The 19707-nt window shown below is 51.4% G+C and overlaps 3 protein-coding genes across 13 annotated transcripts in view; all 3 read right to left on the reverse strand.

The window, feature by feature from the left end:
* LOC108152853 overlaps positions 1-10202 on the reverse strand; it is a 33287-nt gene extending 23085 nt beyond the window's left edge. The window contains exons 1-2 of one of the 3 annotated variants that reach the window (XM_033386868.1): positions 10185-10202; positions 1782-2237 (exon numbers count right to left, since the gene is read on the reverse strand). In XM_033386868.1, the coding sequence (XP_033242759.1) occupies positions 1782-1992 (211 nt within the window). In that variant the 5' untranslated portion in view covers positions 1993-2237; positions 10185-10202. Of the gene's footprint in view, positions 1-1781; positions 2238-7336; positions 7881-10184 lie in introns of those variants that run through there. The other 2 variants (XM_017282472.2, XM_017282471.2) reach the window with 2 other exon arrangements.
* A 313-nt stretch (positions 10203-10515) lies between these two features.
* Positions 10516-16233, reverse strand: LOC117186448 (flocculation protein FLO11). 9 transcript variants are annotated; one of them, XM_033387274.1, is made up of 4 exons: positions 16148-16233; positions 15147-16090; positions 13812-15098; positions 10516-13700 (listed from the first exon to the last, which is right to left on the reverse strand). In XM_033387274.1, the coding sequence occupies exons 1-4, from the start codon at positions 16155-16157 to the stop codon at positions 10830-10832; spliced, it is 5112 nt and encodes a 1703-aa protein (XP_033243165.1). In that variant the 5' UTR covers positions 16158-16233; the 3' UTR covers positions 10516-10829. The 9 variants fall into 9 exon arrangements, with proteins under 9 accessions (XP_033243165.1, XP_033243169.1, XP_033243166.1 ...); XM_033387278.1 differs by having other exon boundaries at positions 13812-14375; positions 14502-16090; XM_033387275.1 differs by having other exon boundaries at positions 13812-13967; positions 14016-16090.
* Positions 16234-18442: 2209 nt separating this feature from the next.
* Positions 18443-18893, reverse strand: LOC108150856 (mitochondrial import inner membrane translocase subunit Tim13). Its single transcript, XM_017279159.2, has one exon. The coding sequence runs from the start codon at positions 18773-18775 to the stop codon at positions 18497-18499; it is 279 nt and encodes a 92-aa protein (XP_017134648.1). The 5' UTR covers positions 18776-18893; the 3' UTR covers positions 18443-18496.
* Positions 18894-19707: the final 814 nt, after the last annotated feature.

Below are 19707 nucleotides of genomic sequence, written 5' to 3' on the forward strand. Positions count from 1 at the left end.
AAGTACACGCCACGTGGGCCACAAGTCTGCCGAGGACAGGCGATGCCTCCTTTGGCTACCGACTTTGTCTGTATCTATGTGTGTTTGTGTGTGTGTGTTGCCACAGCAAACACCGCAACGCAAAGAGCAGCATCAGCAGAGCAGCGACAGCGACAGCGACAGCGGGGAGTGCAACTAAGCGTGTCCGTTCTTGTCGCCGGAAATGAGCAAAAAGACACCAAAACCAGGCCCACGAACAGTCGATCGATGCTTCTGGAAGGCTGGAGAGCACTCTTGGAGGCATTTCTTGGATAAATGTTTGCGGAATCAGTAAGGAAGAACTCCAGGCATTACAGTTTCCAGTTTCCAGATGGTGTTCCACCAATCCCTCTGAAATTATCCATTTATTGGGGGGCGCAATCCCCGTCAGCAGCCACATTCGTCATCCGACTGTGCTTTTTGTGGAGGAGGCTGCAATTAGGCGGCGACGCGGCGGCAGACGCTTCGGCGGCAACCGGAAACAAGCCCAAATAAGTATGCAATGAACTTTTTCTGCGCCCTCGACAAGGAAACTTTTGCCAGCCCCACTCCCCGCCGACACCCCCCACCGACGGCCTGACATGTAAGTTGTTTTACTTGAAATTTTAATTATGATTTAATGCTGGAATACGGAAATAATTTGCGGCAACAACTTTCGCGCAGGGAGGATGCAACGCGCGCCGCCTGAGTAATTTCCATTTCATGGGCCGGCAATTGCGGCTGCTACTTGTACAGTGGTGCAGTTGGTGCACGCCCCTCGGAGAGGCAGAGGAAACCATACACTTGGGCACATACGATACTCTCTGCTCCCTCAGCCGGCTCATAATCGGACTATTTCCGACATTAGGCTCCAACCCGTACTCGTACTCGTCTGGATTACTTACCAGGCTAAAGGTGTGCCTGCGGCTGGGGGCCGGGGCCGTATTAGCCTTAAAGTGAATTATTGGCATGGCATGTCTTTGCTGTACGAAAACTAATTGGATTAATTTTCACAAATTTCCTGCCTGTTGTGGCCATCTGTGCTGGCTGTTTGTTGGTAGCTTAAACCCAAATAAAACTCCAGTCCCCGGCCCCAATTGATACCCTTTGGTGGCTGACCTTTGCTCCCGTTCAGGGCCCGTATATGCCCCAAATATATGCCTATGCACGTCCGACCCGTACGGACAGTGCATCGTAAAACTATATTTATTTGTTCTTTATTTACAACATAAACCATTTGCGGCAACTGAATGAATTACCCACAATGTGCCACAATGCCACACGCCACACACACACACACACAGACACATACGTGTCGGTTTTTTACGCGTATTGTAGTCCGTCCGTCCATTTACATTTCTTCTCATCTTTTCCGCTGGCAACATTTTGATGCACCTCCGCCTCCGCCCCCGCCCCCACCTCTGCCCCAAACAAATGTTTATTGCCGAGCGAAGAAAAATCGGAAAAACTCTCGAGAGAAGAAACCACACATAAAACTAAGCTGCTGACAGATTTTATTGTGCGAGATGACTCTTCGACATCGACCCAACGGGCGCACCCAAGTGGGTGGGGTGGGGTGGGGAGGGGACACACACACACACACATACATTCCCAGCTTGTCGATTTTTGATTTAAATTAAACGTAAAAATGCCAAATATTCGATGTGCAAACGGGGATGTGCATACATATGTGGGCTGGAGGGCTCCTCTGTGGTCTTGCTGGAGGACCAGCTGTCCAGTCAGTAGAGGGAATCGTATGGTATATATCTCTAGGTGATACTCACAGTGCTTGCTCTTCTCAGCCGCCACCTGGCTGTGCGGCATCCTGGCGAGAATGGCAAAGAGCATCAGCAGCATTAGCAGCCATTTGGGACTGCCCGATGCCGGTGCCGCCGTCCTTCGTCGGGCGACCTCCGCTGGGCCGCCGCCATCAGCTCCCGCGCCATTGGGGCCCGCGGGTGGCCCCGGCCCACACGATGTGGGCATTAACAGCATCCTCTGCGCTTCCTCTGCGGTGGCACAATTTTCGCGGTTCCACCGATTCCGCTGCCGCTGCCGCAGCCGCTGCCGCTGCTGATGTTTGTGGCCGAAAAGTTTGCTCTGCTTTTGTTCCCCTTAGTCCGTCATTCTTCGGCAATTAGGAGCTTTCATTTATGAATTTTCTCCTCCTCGCTGGAGCGGCTGTCTCCTCATTTCGCGCGATGGACATTAACGGATTTTATCCTCGTTCCAATTTCGTTCTGCAAACAAAAAGACGAATTAGACCAAATTGAGTTCCAAGAGAGGGGGAGAGCAGCTTGCCGCTGGCAAACAGTGGGCGATGACAGTTTGTGGTCTGCTAGAGTCATGTATTTTGTAAAGGATAGCAAAAGGATAGTGGGAGAAGAGAAAGGAGCCTCCAAGGGAGCCTCCTCTATCCTCAGAGTTCCATATTCTTGGGGGATCCCCCTCTGTTCTCTGGAGGGGAGGAATAAACAAAATGAATTATTACGCATACGACCCGTGGTGCGGTTTATCAGTGAAGCGCAGCCACGTGTGAGTCCGAGCGGCCAGCCAGCCCGCCGCAGGCTTGGCTCCACTCCAACTCCATCAGAAGGGGAGCTGCGTTCCCTCTAGTCGCTAGTCGCCCCATGTCCTGCGACATAATAATGCAACATACAACAGCACATGCATCAAGCACCCAAGTGCGAGCTGGGGACCGGACCCGGGCACCGTCTCCCACACATACGCTGTGCCTCCCAGCTAAGGAGCCAGAGGCAGAGGCAGAGGCAGAGGCAGAGGCAGAGGCAGTGCTCCAATTTCGTGTTTAATTAAATCTGATTATAGCTTTTCACTTTGTCCTCTTTGTAGTCCACTTATTCTCTGCGCCTGGCACTTCCCCACGAGCCCCACGAAGTATGTACATAGGGACGCAGAGACCTACATACATATGGATGTACATATAGTGGCGTGTATTCCATAAGAATTGATATCTCTGGGTACATTTTCCTTGATTTTCCAAATGCACCCACCACCAGATAAATTTGTAGGGACATCGAAGGATGACGGCTTTCCATAAGCTGGATTGATGGAGGAGCGGGCAGGCCCTGTTCTCGACTCATCTCAGAAGGATGTTCTTGATCTTCGAAGGGACTTTCCAACGACAACGACAACTCGCAAAGTGCTGGACATGAAAAGCAGTCCCTCCCTCGACAAACAGATTCTGGGGAAGCCTTTGGCAAACAGGCAAAAGATTTTACCGTTTTCCCAGAAGATGGTCATTGACATGCGATTTGCTCTTCAGGACACACACACATACAGATGTATGTATGTACATGTGTATTTACTCGTATGTACATATGTCTATCCCCAAAGCCTGTTGTGCATTTCCGCATTTCCATGGTTGTTATTCTTCTCTTCTCTGGTTTTCTGTTGTTGTTATTGTCGACGCCACCGCCGCCATGGCAACCCGATTTTTCCGGCTCGTGAAAGGACATTAGAAAATATATATTTTCTCGCCCCCATTCGGTGTGGCTCTTCCAGGAAATAACAAGTAAACTTTACGCCTTGATTGCTCTCTAATTTCACAATTTGCACAACTCGAATCTGGGAGGATAATTTTCGACGGGAATGGGGATGGGCAGGGGCTTGAAATACGGCTCTCGTTATGCGCCTTCTTCCGTAGCTCTAATGAGGAACGGAACGGAACGGAATGGAGTGGGCAGGGGAGGGGGCCGGGGAAGCCGCATAAATTACAAACACAACTAAAAGAACAGACCAGTCGCAGTTGCAGCCACAAAAGGAGGCAGGATGGCGGGGTGGCCAGCGATAGTGTGTCCGAAGTGGCGACAAAAAACTAGACGACTTACAATTAATGGCCCTGTGGGGTTTCATCACCGAACCGCTTGGGGGGGGGCGCACTCTCTCCACACTCGTGTGGATTTGTGTTCTGCTTGATTTGCCTTTTGTCGCGATCGCATTGTCCGAAAGGGGCACACAGCAGAGACAGTGGAGACACATTAGTGATGAAAGCAGGGACACGCATTGCCTGGGATGCGACTCCACTCAGATGGCGGTCTGATACAACAAATGGTTGAACAAAGAGCTCCCTCCCAGCACTAGAAAGGCTTTCAGTTGGTTTTCATAATGCTTTAGAGGCTACCAATGGCCACCGTCACGGGTACATTATCGATTCTACTCTACTCGTTTTGCTGATGAATCAAACTCAATATCTCTGTCAGCCATCTGGAAGCCAACCCATCGCCCCATCGCCTCCAACGGGCAGGACGATGAATTTGTGGCATAAACACATATGCACACGGGTGCACAATAAATATTTATGTACCCGTATGGAACGATAATGATTGTCCACAGGGTGGACAGGGTGCAGAGGGAGGAACTCTTTGGTTTGCCGCGTTAAAAGCTCGAGAAACGCTCGCTTTGGATTACCGGGGACTACTCCAAGGACTGCCAAGGTGTGCGGCACGGGAAGCTCTTTGTTCTGTCTGGGGGAGCATTCCGAAAGCACCCACATGTCTGGGTGTCTGGGTGTCTGGGTGTCTGGGTGTGTGGGGGAAGGGGGGCGGGTGTGTGCGTGCCTTTGCGTGCACAATGCAAATGTATTAACTGCAGGACGTTAAAAACAAAAGAAATTACTTTATGCCTGCAGACTACGAGCTCTGCAAAAGAGGGAAGGGATTTTTCCCTTTTTTTCGGATTTGCCTGCTCTGCTCTGCTCTGCTCCCCATATGCTTGCCGTGTCCGCACTCGCGTCTGACTCACGTCTGCACCGGGCACGTCCATTTGTCTGCCGAGTACTGAACGGAACTGAGCTGCCAACAGCCACAACAGCCCCAAGCCCCACGGCCAGGACAGGACAGACCAGGACAGGGACAGGGACAGGGACAGGAGTACGAATACGAGTATATGTGTGTGGTTTTGTGGGTGGATTGCTGGGTGTCTGGGTGTCTGGGTAGGTGAGTGCTCCCTCGTGTTCCCTGGGCGAATGAGTTATTTCTCGGTGATAGACAAGAGGGGAGGCGGTGGCGGAGGCGGAGGCGGAGGACTACGGGTGTTTGTATTTTTAAGCCATTTTCCGCTGCATTTACTCCGGTTCTCCTACTTCGATGAGGTGTCGGTTTATTGATTCAGATACATTTTCCATTCTTGTGTGCTGATGTGGCGGTAAAGAGGCGGGGGGGGAACGGCTGCCAAATTGGTAATAATGATTAATAAACTTTATTTCTCTAGATGGGGAGATTAATATTTTCCTATTTTCTCTATTCCTCTGGGAAATCTCTTAGGATGACGAATGAAAACAAGACCCAGTCTTTGGACTATTCCTCATATGAAATGTTCTTGTACTACGAGTATTCCCACATAGAATTGCTATCCTTATTGCCTTAGGCAGCCCCGGAAAGTGCCAAATCATGGGATTCCTATGGGATAGGATTGCGATGACGGAATGGGAAATCGAGAATGAAGGATGAGGGATGGAGGATGGAGGATGTGGGCGGGGGGGGCTTTAAGTGCAAGTGTTGACACGAAAACCCAACGACTGACAGCTGAGTCGGTCCCAAGACGGACGCAACGATGACTGGAGCAATCGGAGGGCGGCGAGCAAATACGAAAAATCAAAGCCCCGTCGTCGATTTGCCTTTTGGGCAAATCCCTGTGGCAGATTAATAGGCGGGGCGATACCCCAACTCCCCGCTCCAGGACCAACCGCAATCCCAATCAAATTTATTTATTTATTTTTATGTTTTTGCTGCTGTGGCAGCTTCCTCATTTGTGCGTCAGACCCGTCAAGTCGTGTTTTCTATCGAAAAGGGAGATCTGGGAGCTGGGGCTCTGGCGCTGGACGCACGAAAGGGTCGAGGTCATGCTAATGATTAATACGCATGGCAGTGCGGCCTCCCCCCACCCCCCTCCCCCCAGCACCACCGATTGGCGTGTCCAGCGGCAGTGGCAGAGATGTACTTCTCGTATTTGCACGGGTCTCCCATGTGACGATGATGGGGGAGGCGGGCAATAGAGGAGCGGGGAGCTAATGGAGTGCGGACAAAAATAAATCACCTGTCGAGATGCTCTGCTCTGTGCGTTGAAGCATCTGCGAGTACTCGTACGGTAGGGTCGAAAATATATATGTAAATTAGAAAATGCTAAACTGAAATGTGGTGCAGGGCAGGGGCAGGGCAGGGGCAGGGGCGGGAGGAGGGAGGATGGATGGAAGCAGAACGAAACGGAATACTCCATTGCCACACTTCCTGACCCTGGCTACGGCTACAACTACGACTACGGCTACGACTACGGAGAAGGCCACATATTCATTTTGGTGCTGGCACACACTCGTACACAAAAGTGTGTCTGTGTGTTTGTGTGTGTTGTGCGTGACACTACTTTTACACACTCGCACGATGGTATGTACTCCTGCAAATGCGCACACACCCACACACACACACACGCGAAGGACCTTCGGCATCGACAACTACGCCTAGCGGGGGCAAGTGCAAGCGAGACGACACGCTTAACAGCGCAACTAATGCTCTCGCTGGTGAGAGAGAAGCAGAGCGAGAGAGAGAGAGAGAGACAAAGAGAGAGCAGCTCACTGCGATACTCGCTGGTAGTACTCGCAGGCGTAAAAATGTGTAAAACGCAACTTGACGACCGACTAGGCTCCCGGCTACGGTTCTCAGTGCTCGCTCTGATGAATGAGATTAACCGTTACAGTGGCACACGACACATGACACACACAGACCCACACACACACACACACACGTACGAAGTGCCGGTGTGGACGAAATCAACCCCCTGGCACACGGCGGGCACAGTGCTCGTCGCGACAAATGACTGCAAATGACCTCAGCGAGGAACAGCAGCAACCCCCGAGCCCAGCCGAGTCGCCGACGCACTTGCTGCTCCTGCCACCACTCTGTGCTGTACGGTGCTGTGCCGTGCCTATGCGATGCCTCTCACTCGCTGCTTTTCCCCCTCACTTTACGACACACCGTGCCTGTATTTATTATGCGCACTGTTGTTGTTCCTGCCGCACTGATATTTTATGTGTGCCGTCCAAAGAGGGGCGGCTGTCGCGGCTTGTTAGCCACCCTTGCCGCTATCTCTGGACTCGATCGAATCCCTAATCACCCAGCCCCGAGCGGATGCAGCCCCGTGTACGTTTTGTACTCACACAAACGGCGCGCCAGGGTGGCGGAGCCGCCTATCAAAGTCGCCTATTATTACTCATTCACCAACAAAAAAAACTCCGTTTACTGCTCTTCCACCAGAAACAACTCTGTTTATTGCTCGTTCACAAAAACAAAAAAATGTGCACCGATCTCATGCACTTTTGAATACTCACAAAGTGTTCAAAACTCACAAGTTATTCACACTTTGCCTCACTTATTCACGGTTCGGATCGGGTCGGAACGGAACGAAACGGAGCGGAGCGGAACAAACGAAACGAACGGCGCGACGACTAAAAAGGGTCTGCAAACATCCGCTGCCAGCACTCGCCGGTCGTGCGAATGCGATTATTTCAGCGTCTCGACTCTCGTCGGAGCTAACATTTAGCCAATTCTACTCGCTGCGCTGCGGAGCCGTCGAGTGGGCAGCCCTCTGTTAAGGTTATCGATTGCAAGCTGTGTGCGAGCGGGACGGCTCTACTGGGCTCCAGGTGGGGATGCTGGGTGGAAGGTGGCAGGCAACATGTCTCCTTGAAGCCACTTTCCCACGAAAACCGAGTAAATTCTAGAGCTCGTACACTACAAGCGGCGCTCGACTTCGATTGACAACACCGTCAGCCACAGTTGGCGATATTTGGCCCTTTGGCTGATCCTTGGGCACACGATAATCAGAGATATTCTATGCGAAATCGGAACGGACTCGACCCGGAGCGGAGCTAAAAAGAACTGAAGCCCTTGCCGGTGCCTTCGGGGGTAGAAAGCGTGGCCATGCAACCAACCCACAATCAACCACCAATAGAGCGACATTCCGGGCAGGGAACCCCTATGTTCGCTCACGTTTCCGCTCTCTCTCTCTCTCTCTCTCTCTCTCCGCACACACTCCACTCGCTCTCTCAGTTCCCTCTGTTATCCTTAGGCGCAGTTTACTGTACTCAAATTTGGCGCCCCAAAGCGTAATCGTATCTCAATGAATTAGCAACAGAAACAACAGAAATGAGGCACGGCCCAGCGTCTTGATTATACTTAGCACCTTTTAGACAACCTCTTTAAACTGGGGGTCCCCGGTCCGGCGGATGGCAGTGGCAAAGGGACCACCAGTGGGAGCCAGTGGAGCCCTTATCGAATGACAAGCGTAACATGAGACTTGTGTGCGTTCGTTGTCTGGGTATTGCCTTGAAATCAAATCGATTTCACGCCGCCCGCTTACCCTACGGCCGTACAGGGCCATACAGGGCCATACACGGACGGGGACGGGGACGGAGACGGGGACGGGGACGGAGACGGGGACAGGCTATCGATGAGTTTGAGCTCAAGCGGAGCCATGTCCTGTAATTTGTCGCCGCCACACGACAGTGCTTGTCAGTGCTCGTCTGCCTTTGCTTCTGCTTCTGCCACAGCCACTGCCACCCACAAGGGACGCCCGGCCTTCGGTTGGACAATTTAATTATAGCCGAGCGCGAGGTGGCTTTAAGGTAACCACCAACCGAGGAAGGCACCCACCCAAGGACTACTTGCGGGCGCATTCGAGTCTAAGCGCCTACGTCAGAAACATCAGAAACATGCGTTTATCTCGTAATTAAATTTAAATGGGATAACTTTGTGCCCTCTCTGCGTTTCCGCCGCAGAAAGAAATTAGCGTCTGGCCCAAGCCATGCCATGCCATGCCATGCCATGCCATGCCATGCCATGCCATGCCATGCCATGCCATGAGAACGGACAAAGATAGAGCTGACGGCGGCTTGACTTGAATTATAATGGACAGAGCCTTGGCTTTTAATCGTCGCGCAGTCTTTTTTTTTTTTTCTTGGACGTTGACATGCAATGACTGCATCTTTCAAGAGGCGATGCAGTTACTGCACCGTCAAGTGGCCCGTGTGAAACCAGCATAAGGCTGTTACGCGCGGATCCCAGGCAAAACGCAGCCCTCCTCCCGCCCAACCGACCGAGGGGCGCTGCCGCATGACGCGTGATGCGTAGTCGAACCGAACGCGAACATGCAAGAAAGATAGCTATTAGACTATAATTCGAGAAAAATTAGCACTAAAAGATGTGAGGTCAGGGGCCAGCCGTGAGACGAAAACTTGTCGTTTTGGTGGGACTACCACCAGTGGGCACCACAGGCCTAGTACCTGTGGTGGCAATATCCGGAGGTCCGGAACGTCTATTTACTGGTGGGATCGGGATGGAGGGGACAACTAGCGAACTTGCGGACACCACGGACACGGACGCTGCAGACGTCTTTGGCTGCACATTCTCCGAGGCGATGAATTCGGCTACCGAATCTGCATCGCCAGCAGCTGTCGTTGCCCTTGGAGTGGCAAACGAGATCAACTGCTGCACACTTGGAGTGGTCGGAGTCAGTTTTTCGGCGGCGCACGGCTGAGTGACGGTTGGCACTTGCAGATCCCGCGGAGTGACCTTTTTACGCCTCGGAGACTCATTCAGCAGTTGCAGACTGCCAAATTGAGACTCCATGGCTAGGAGCCGATCGTATTGCTTTTTAAAGCCAACGGTCAGCTCCCTAAAGCCCTTCCGCGTCTGCCTCATGAAAGCCACCATGTCTTTCTCCACCGCACGGCATGCCTCGCAACTGTAGTGCAAACCATTACGTTTTGAAATGGCATCACTCACAAGGCCAGAAAATCTAGCGCATTTTGCGTGCACTACGCTGTCGCAGAGCCAGCAGGGGATAATCGGCTGATCGTGGGTGATCTGCTTATTGCATGATTTTTTGGCACATACAACAGAAAACTCCATAATAAGAAATTTGAACAAAATTAGAATCAAATAATATTTCCAAACAAATGGCTATCAAACCAGTGTGCCAGACAAACGCTAATAGGAGGAGAGGAGAACAGTTGCAGCAGCCGCTAATGAGAGAGAGAGAGAGAGCTACTGAACAGAAAGTTACGAGAGCGAGAGAGAAAGAACAGTCATTTAAGTTTAGGTGATAGGGAGAGAGTGATAACACAACAAAAGCTACCAGACGAGAGCGGACTGCAATGCAATGTAATGCGTACTCACTCACTGCAACAACACAAACACGATAAACCGACGCCGAAAAATAAAAAGTTAAATAATGTTTTAACACAAATCAAAAGGCATGCACTCGCGGAATGGAATAGGTTTCCAGATTGTTGGCTGGTTAGGAAGTTAATTAAAGTTTATTTAGGAAAACACCGGCTGTTTATTCAAAACAAAAGGAAAAAATGCGGAGCGCAAAACAAAAACGCGTCTGATCACTACGAAAGAGAACGAACGACGAAATCGTCGCGCAGTCTTTTCACGAAATAATACTTCGTTAAAGGCGGATCTGTCCAGCGACAGCTCAGAGAATAGTTTGAACACTCTCTTCTTAAGAATATAAATACTTTCAGAGGCAGACTGGCTCTGTCTCTCTCTGCGTTGTAGATTCTTTAATCGTTGAATATATCATAGTGCGGAATGGGTATTAAACTTAAATACTCTGTAACTGCCTAGATCGGAGTGTGACGTGTGTGTGTGCATGTAAACTATAAGTATGTAAGTCAGTAACCACTCAGAAAACGTATGAATAACTATATACCTACTAGCCCAATGTTGATACCCTATTACCATGTTCCTATAATACAATAATACTGTGAGCAAACCAAATAATACTAATCCTTTCTCTGCAAGATCAGCTCTCCTCTATTTGCGATGCAGTTTCACTGGTGATGCGCTTCCTTCCCGACCTTGGGCAGGCTTCCGTTTTACTTGCTTTCGACTCGACTCGACTATCGAGCAATCCACGAGACTGGGGAAGGTGCAGATCTTCCTTGTGATGTCGAAATACAGACCCTTCGGACATTGACGGGATATGGCGCGACCATTGGCGCAGAGATAGAATTTGCTGCATGAATTCAGAGCCCGGACAAGTTCACCGTTTGGAAGCGAACTGCAGTCAAGGATCGGTTCCTGTTCCACTTCCTGACTGGATGATGACCCAATGAGACCCGAGTGCTGCGAAAGTGTCTTGAGTACGGAGACCGGGGCACCTTTGGACACCAGAGAGCAATCCACGAGGCTGGGGAAATTGCACACCTTCTTCTTTATGTCAAAGTAGAGAATACTAGGACAGCGCCGGGGAACGGCCATTCCATTTACACACACATAGAATTTGTTGCACGACGTGGGATCCCTCAGGAAGGCTCCAGTGGGGAGGAAACTGCAGTCTGTTCGTTCTTGAAACTGAGAAGAAGACCCTGACAAAGTGCCTAGTACACGATTTTGATGCAATTGTTTACTTCCCGCCGAACTCTGTGTTTCGTCCTTCCCACCATACACAGCTGGACGTTTGGACATCAAAACTGGTTTGATCGGTCTACGGACGGGCAATGATGGAACCGCTTCGATTACGGCAGAGTTTTCCGCTGATTTCTCGGTTGATGATGTTGTTTCTGCAGAGCTGGAGTTATTTGGCTCTGTTGAGCTCTCCGGAGAAGGTTCCGTGGACGAGGGTTCCTCGGAGCTGGAGCTACTTGGCTCTGTTGAGCTCTCCGGAGAAGGTTCCGTGGACGATGGTTCTTCAGAGCTGGAGTTATTCGGCTCTGTTGAGCTCTCCGGAGAAGGTTCCGTGGACGATGGTTCTTCAGAGCTGGAGTTATTCGGCTCCGTTGAGCTCACCGGAGAAGGTTCCGTGGACGAGGGTTCCTCGGAGCTGGAGCTACTTGGCTCTGTTGAGCTCTCCGGAGAAGGTTCCGTGGACGATGGTTCTTCAGAGCTGGAGTTATTCGGCTCTGTTGAGCTCTCCGGAGAAGGTTCCGTGGACGATGGTTCTGTGGACGATGGTTCCTCTGTGCTGGAGCTATTCGGCTCTGTTGAGCTCACCGGAGAAGGTTCCGTGGACGAGGGTTCCTCGGAGCTGGAGCTATTCGGATCTGTTGAGCTCTCTGCAGAAGGTTCCGTGGAAGATGGTTCCTCGGAGCTGGAGCTACTTGGCTCTGTTGAGCTCTCAGGAGAAGGTTCCGTGGACGATGGTTCCTCTGAGCTGGAGCTATTTGGCTCGGTTGAGCTCTCCGGAGAAGGTTCCGTGGAAGATGGTTCCTCTGAGCTGGAGTTATTCGGCTCTGTTGAGCTCTCCTGAGAAGGTTCCGTGGACGAGGGTTCTGTGGACGATGGTTCCTCTGTGCTGGAGCTATTCGGCTCTGTTGAGCTCACCGGAGAAGGTTCCGTGGACGAGGGTTCCTCGGAGCTGGAGCTACTTGGCTCTGTTGAGCTCTCCGGAGAAGGTTCCGTGGAAGATGGTTCCTCTGAGCTGGAGCTATTTGGCTCTGTTGAGCTTTCCGGAGAAGGTTCCGTGGACGATGGTTCTTCAGAGCTGGAGTTATTCGGCTCCGTTGAGCTCACCGGAGAAGGTTCCGTGGACGAGGGTTCCTCGGAGCTGGAGCTACTTGGCTCTGTTGAGCTCTCCGGAGAAGGTTCCGTGGACGATGGTTCTTCAGAGCTGGAGTTATTCGGCTCTGTTGAGCTCTCCGGAGAAGGTTCCGTGGACGATGGTTCTGTGGACGATGGTTCCTCTGTGCTGGAGCTATTCGGCTCTGTTGTGCTCACCGGAGAAGGTTCCGTGGACGAGGGTTCCTCGGAGCTGGAGCTATTCGGATCTGTTGAGCTCTCTGCAGAAGGTTCCGTGGAAGATGGTTCCTCGGAGCTGGAGCTACTTGGCTCTGTTGAGCTCTCAGGAGAAGGTTCCGTGGACGATGGTTCCTCTGAGCTGGAGCTATTTGGCTCGGTTGAGCTCTCCGGAGAAGGTTCCGTGGAAGATGGTTCCTCTGAGCTGGAGTTATTCGGCTCTGTTGAGCTCTCCTGAGAAGGTTCCGTGGACGAGGGTTCTGTGGACGATGGTTCCTCTGTGCTGGAGCTATTCGGCTCTGTTGAGCTCACCGGAGAAGGTTCCGTGGACGATGGTTCCTCGGAGCTGGAGTTATTCGGCTCTGTTGAGCTCTCCGGAGAAGGTTCCGTGGACGATGGTTCTGTGGACGATGGTTCCTCTGTGCTGGAGCTATTCGGCTCTGTTGAGCTCACCGGAGAAGGTTCCGTGGACGAGGGTTCCTCGGAGCTGGAGCTACTCGGCTCTGTTGAGCTCTGCGGAGAAGGTTCCGTGGACGATGGTTCTTCAGAGCTGGAGTTATTCGGCTCTGTTGAGCTCTCCGGAGAAGGTTCCGTGGACGATGGTTCTGTGGACGATGGTTCCTCTGTGCTGGAGCTATTCGGCTCTGTTGAGCTCACCGGAGAAGGTTCCGTGGACGAGGGTTCCTCGGAGCTGGAGCTATTCGGCTCTGTTGAGCTCTCCGGAGAAGGTTCCGTGGAAGATGGCTCCTCGGAGCTGGAGCTACTTGGCTCTGTTGAGCTCTCCGGAGAAGGTTCCGTGGACGATGGTTCCTCGGAGCTGGAGTTATTCGGCTCTGTTGAGCTCTCCGGAGAAGGTTCCGTGGACGATGGTTCTGTGGACGATGGTTCCTCTGTGCTGGAGCTATTCGGCTCTGTTGAGCTCACCGGAGAAGGTTCCGTGGACGAGGGTTCCTCGGAGCTGGAGCTATTCGGCTCTGTTGAGCTCTCCGGAGAAGGTTCCGTGGAAGATGGCTCCTCGGAGCTGGAGCTACTTGGCTCTGTTGAGCTTTCCGGAGAAGGTTCCGTGGACGATGGTTCTTCAGAGCTGGAGTTATTCGGCTCTGTTGAGCTCTCCGGAGAAGGTTCCGTGAACGAGGGTTCTGTGGACGATGGTTCCTCTGTGCTGGAGCTATTCGGCTCTGTTGAGCTCACCGGAGAAGGTTCCGTGGACGAGGGTTCCTCGGAGCTGGAGCTACTTGGCTCTGTTGAGCTCTGCGGAGAAGGTTCCGTGGACGATGGTTCTTCAGAGCTGGAGTTATTCGGCTCTGTTGAGCTCTCCGGAGAAGGTTCCGTGGACGATGGTTCTGTGGACGATGGTTCCTCTGTGCTGGAGCTATTCGGCTCTGTTGAGCTCACCGGAGAAGGTTCCGTGGACGAGGGTTCCTCGGAGCTGGAGCTACTTGGCTCTGTTGAGCTCTCCGGAGAAGGTTCCGTGGAAGATGGTTCCTCTGAGCTGGAGTTATTCGGCTCTGTTGAGCTCTCCGGAGAAGGTTCCGTGGACGAGGGTTCCTCGGAGCTGGAGCTACTTGGCTCTGTTGAGCTCTCCGGAGAAGGTTCCGTGGACGATGGTTCTGTGGACGATGGTTCCTCTGTGCTGGAGCTATTCGGCTCTGTTGAGCTCACCGGAGAAGGTTCCGTGGACGATGGTTCCTCGGAGCTGGAGCTATTCGGCTCTGTTGAGCTCTCCGGAGAAGGTTCCGTGGAAGATGGTTCCTCTGTGCTGGAGCTATTCGGCTCTGTTGAGCTCACCGGAGAAGGTTCCGTGGACGAGGGTTCCTCGGAGCTGGAGCTACTTGGCTCTGTTGAGCTCTCCGGAGAAGGTTCCGTGGACGAGGGTTCCTCGGAGCTGGAGCTACTTGGCTCTGTTGAGCTCTCCGGAGAAGGTTCCGTGGACGAGGGTTCCTCGGAGCTGGAGTTATTCGGCTCGGTTGAGCTCTCCGGGGAAGGTTCCGTGGACGATAGTTCTTCTGTGCTGGAGCTATTCGGCTCTGTTGAGCTCTCCGGAGAAGGTTCCGTCGAAGATGGCTCCTCTGAGCTGGAGCTATTTGGCTCTGTTGAGCTTTCCGGAGAAGGTTCTGTGGACGAGGGTTCCGCGGACGATGGTTCTTCAGAGCTGGAATTACTTGGCTCTGTTGAGCTCTCCGGAGAAGGTTCCGTGAACGATGGTTCCTCGGAGCTGGAGCTATTCGGCTCGGTTGAGCTCTCCGGAGAAGGTTCCGTGGACGATGGTTCCTCTGAGCTGGAGCTATTCGGCTCTGTTGAGCTCTCCAGAGAAGGCTCCGTGGACGATGGTTCCGTGGACGATGGTTCTTCGGAGCTGGAGCTATTTGGCTCTGTTGAGCTTTCCGGAGAAGGTTCCGTGGAAGATGGTTCCTCTGAGCTGGAGCTATTTGGCGCTGTTGAGCTCTCCGGAGAAGGTTCCGTGGAAGATGGTTCCTCTGTGCTGGAGCTATTCGGCTCTGTTGAGCTCTCCGGAGAAGGTTCCGTCGACGAGGGTTCCTCGGAGCTGGAGCTACTTTGCTCTGTTGAGCTCTCCGGAGATGGTTCGGTTGTTGATGGTTCCGTGGATGATGGTTCTGCAGGGCTGGGCCTAATTGTCTTTGTCGAAGTTTTAGGTGGTGACGGTGTCGTGGTCAATTCTTCGGGAGAGCAGTCGACCATACTTGGGATATTGCAAAAACTCTTCTCGATGTCGAAATGGAGACCTTCTGGACAGCAGCGAGTAATACCGATCCCATTGGCACACACGTAAAATACTCCGCACTTTTTGGAGTCCCTTATGAAGGAACCGTTTGGTAAAAAGCGACACCTCGATGCCTCATTCGTTGGAGTAGATAACGCATCATTGGAGTCTGGCTTGTTCTCCTGGGGGGAAGAAATGACTTCCCTTAAGAGTGAGAAACTTGCGCTGGGTATCGAGTCTTGGTGCTGATCGGTGGTGGTCTGGAGGGGTTGCGTCAGGGGAAGGGAGGGATTCGGCCTTTGGGGGCTGCCCCACAGGTTACCGAAAAAATTGAAAATCATCGGCCTGTCAATGAATACGTTTTGGTGGATGGTGGGGTCCTTGTCTGCTAAGGAGTGGCCAGGACTTGGCTGGCCTCCTTGCACGCAGCTTTGGTCTTGGACACTGAACCGGAATCCGTCTTGGCAGGTGCTCCTTATCTGGCCCAGGAAGCCCAGACAGAGGAAGTACGAGTGGGGGTCTGCTGGGTCCGCCGATCTGTATCCAAACGATTGTCCTGCACATGAGTCCGCGGCAAGTGCCTGAGGAACGATCCAAAGACCGATCCACAGGATATTTACTGAAAGGCAAGTGGGCTTAGTGCGAATATTCCTTGGCAGATTCCGAACGTTCTTACCCATCAGCATTTTTCAGGTACATCCACGCAATGCAACGTGCCCAGGCGGCAACGTTCTTCTTATATACCCGCTTCAGGCTTCCGCTCGAAAGCAATTCCCTGAAAGGCACTCTCAAGTGGTGCATGGACCATCGAAGTGCGATATGCAGCCGCAAATAGCTGACATTCCGAAACAGAAAAGATAGTTTAAACAAATTGGTTTTAGCAGAAATGGTTGGGTAACCAGCACAATGTTTTCTTTGTGTTTTACACTCGTCGGAAACTCTTGTAGCTGTTCGGAAATGGTCTACAGATTTACTTTCGGAGAGCCCAGCTGAGACGTCCACAAGTGTGTACTCACTTGACGATTTGCTGCAGATTTGATGCATCTCCATTCTGTGAAAATGCGAGCGAACCATGGCCAGGGGCGAACCTTCTCCCCTCTATATGAGGACGAGTACGAGCAAGTTCAAGGCGTGCACTCATGATATATGCCTAGTAAAAAGTCTAAGGAAACACACAGCCTTTTTTGATATCATCAAACCATATTAAATAATTATAATATTATTAAATAAAACATTTTCACTTTCCCCCCCCCGGCAGGGTAGGGCATACAAAGTTATTGAGGCTGATGGAACACAGATCGTTTACAATACCGAAGAGATGACAAGAGATATGTAGACAGATACTGGTCATGCATGTGGCTCCCTCTTGGGGGGAGGGGCGGGGTTTCTAATCTGATTCGGTAATAGGTCTGTCAGCACGCCTTTATCTCTGCTTCACCTTGCGATGACGCCAATGTCGGCCGTAACTTTAGGTAACCGATTCAGCAGGTGGCGTACCCCCAGCCCCGGGGGCGCCCCCATGCCCTTCCCATGCCCCCTGCCCCCTGCCTCCGGCCCCGGCCCCGGCCCGGCCCAGACGAACTGTTCCGATTAGTTGTCCAGATAAGGGGGGCCGTCGTCTCAACACTTATCGTATTTCTTGCAATGATTACTCAAGCCTTGGGGCACTTGTTGTTGCTGCCGCGAGTGGGGGCCGGTGGGCGAAGTTACTATTTTTAGTGGCGGGTAGAGCTTTCGGGCGGGAAAGCCCTGTCCCACACGATATGGGGGCGTTCTGGTCCGCACTCTTATCGTAACTTGTGTGGCTTCGAATGTACCTAGTTGAGGAAAACTCCGAAATGGATTTTGTTACCTCTGGTATTCGAGCCAATAAGTTCGGCCACGAAATCGCATTTTATCTTTTGCATTTTTTATTATTTTTCGATTTTTTGTTTTTTTTTCAGCTGTTTTTTTTTGGATTTTTAAACTATTTGCAGCATTTTTCGGCCAGTGCACGGGGTCACCTGCACCCACTAAATGTTGCGTAATTGCCCGTGTCTGTCCCGCATATCAATGGAACTTGATAGCCCCTCGCGGAGGTCTTTGTTTGGCGTGGAAAACCAACAAAAGTGCATGGGGGGCCGTATAAATTTTGATTTAAGTGGTCTTAGGGGGTGGGCCACCCCCGACCCCCCACCACCACCCCGCACAGGTAACACATGTGTGTGTGTGTGTGTGGTACAGTACTCTCTCTCAAGAAGCGATTTGTTTTCCCAAATAGCCATTCTATTGCAGAATCAAAGAGTCAAAAGGCGGATCAGTGGCGGCCCTCAGAGGAATTATCTTTTCGAAAAAATGTACAAATTTCTTCTTGAACTAATTATGCAAGGCCACCTTTCTAATGGGGTTATGTAGAGGAATTCATTTTTGTTGAGCCAATCAGAAGATCACCAAAAACTTTGCCTATGGGGGGGGGTATATAAAAAGATGACATAGATGGCCTTTCGATGGAAAAAACCCTCGAGGGGCTGGAAATAAAATAGCCGGTAATTTGCATAAATGGGTGGGCGGTGCAATGGATTAGAGTGGTCTCGAAACTACACCTGGCTGTGCTTGGGGCACCACATCCAGCCACATCCACATCCATCCCGGTGCGAAATGCATTTGGCCAATGCGCGCAAGCAGTTGCTCATCCGTTAGCTAACGAGACCATTCCAAACACGATAACGATCAGTAGAAGTGCACATATCAAGCAGAAGGCTATGTCCGCACGGGATATACCCGATACCCTCACCGCACCCTCCACCCTCCACCCTCCACTCGCGGCAGTTGCAGGTATTGCAAGCCTACAAGTCCCGTCTAGTCAGTCGGTTATCTGTTGCCCCTCCGTGAGCGATCAAATGGGGCCGGGGCCAAGGCCGGGGCCGCGGCAGGGGCACACATGTCTCGATCATCCACTGACCGCCCCGAATCACCAGACAGTGGCTAACAATAGCGGTGCTTTATTCGAGCATGAGTCACAGATTAACGCGAGCCGAGCGGGGGCCTAGTCGGCCATGTCCGCGGCGCCCTTGAAGTGATCGCGCTGCAGGCGGTTGCCGTAGGTGCGCGAGACCAGGTTCCAGGAGTCCATGAAGCGGTCCATGCACTGCGAAATGCAGCGCTGCTCGCTGGCGTCCAGGGTCTTGCCCGGCTTCTGGATGCACTTCTTGAAGCACTTCTCGGTCATCTTCGAGAGCATCTCCTGGGCGTTGGCCAGCGCGATCTGCTGCTTCACCTGGCTCATCACCTCGAAATTCTGTGAGCCTGTGGCGGTGGCTGCCATGGTTCGTTCAATTAAATTCTAAATTTTAGTTACAGCTTTCACCAAATCAACGTGCTTCACAATTCCAGATACAGATACGAGTACGCCGAGACGGTCGTTTCCTACTCTAAAGCGCAAGGCTAGCTCAGTTCGAAGCTATAGAAATCCAGTCTAGAGATCACAGTATACACAAAGAAGGCTAATCAGCATAAGGCCCTTCGTTTCCATAAGAAGCCTGTACAGTGGCTCTTCGAAGCCTGAAGCTCCGCTTAGGCCTGAGGCAGTGCCCTGCTGAAACCTGAACCTGAAGGTCTGGTTCAAGTAGTGCAACCTGAAGCTCTGCTTCAAGCAGTGCGCCACTGAAACCAGAAGCTTTGGTTCGTTTTCCCTACCAAAGGCCTTAGAACGACAGATTGGACTAAAGGACACGTCATTTTTGAGAAATTAGTTACAGGATAGGAAATAGAAAACCTTTCATTATACAAATAAAACAACAAAACTGATTAATGTTGTTTAGCGAATGTGTGTGTATATGTATTATAATTTGGTATATCTATACATCGACTTTGTATTAATAAACTTTGTTTTATTCAGAATACACGAAACGAAAACAAAGATCGCTTATGAATAGGTCGTTAAAAGGTTTTGATTTCGTTAAAAATACGCAGGTAGATGTAGTTTTAAATTTGCATCGATATAAAAATAGAATCTGTCGATTTCAGTGTAAGTTCTTATGCATATGTACATATATTTATGTGTGTGTGTGTGTGTATATTTTACAATAATCGTTTCATTTGTTAAGACACTTTTAGTACTTGGTCTCCCCGACGACAGTTTCCTATTCTCTATTCGCTATTTGCTTGTAAATTGGTTTTGTGTTAAGTAGTCATCGTCCCTCGAGGGACATCGGTTCCTTCTACAAGCTGGCCTTGGTCCGGAGAACGATCCGAAAT

The sequence above is a fragment of the Drosophila miranda genome, chromosome XR, assembly GCF_003369915.1.
Source record: "Drosophila miranda strain MSH22 chromosome XR, D.miranda_PacBio2.1, whole genome shotgun sequence".
Classification (NCBI taxonomy): domain Eukaryota; kingdom Metazoa; phylum Arthropoda; class Insecta; order Diptera; family Drosophilidae; genus Drosophila; species Drosophila miranda.

Excerpts from the sequence above, each read along its gene's own strand:
- LOC117186448 (XM_033387273.1), bottom strand. Across the intron at positions 13,701-13,811 it reads CTGAAGAACCATCGTCCACG|GAACCCTCGTCCACGGAACC; the intron begins GAACCTTCTCCG and ends TCCAGCTCCGAG.
- LOC108150856 (XM_017279159.2), bottom strand. The coding sequence starts at position 18,775 with ATGGCAGCCACCGCCACAGGCTCACAGAATTTCGAGGTGATGAGCCAG.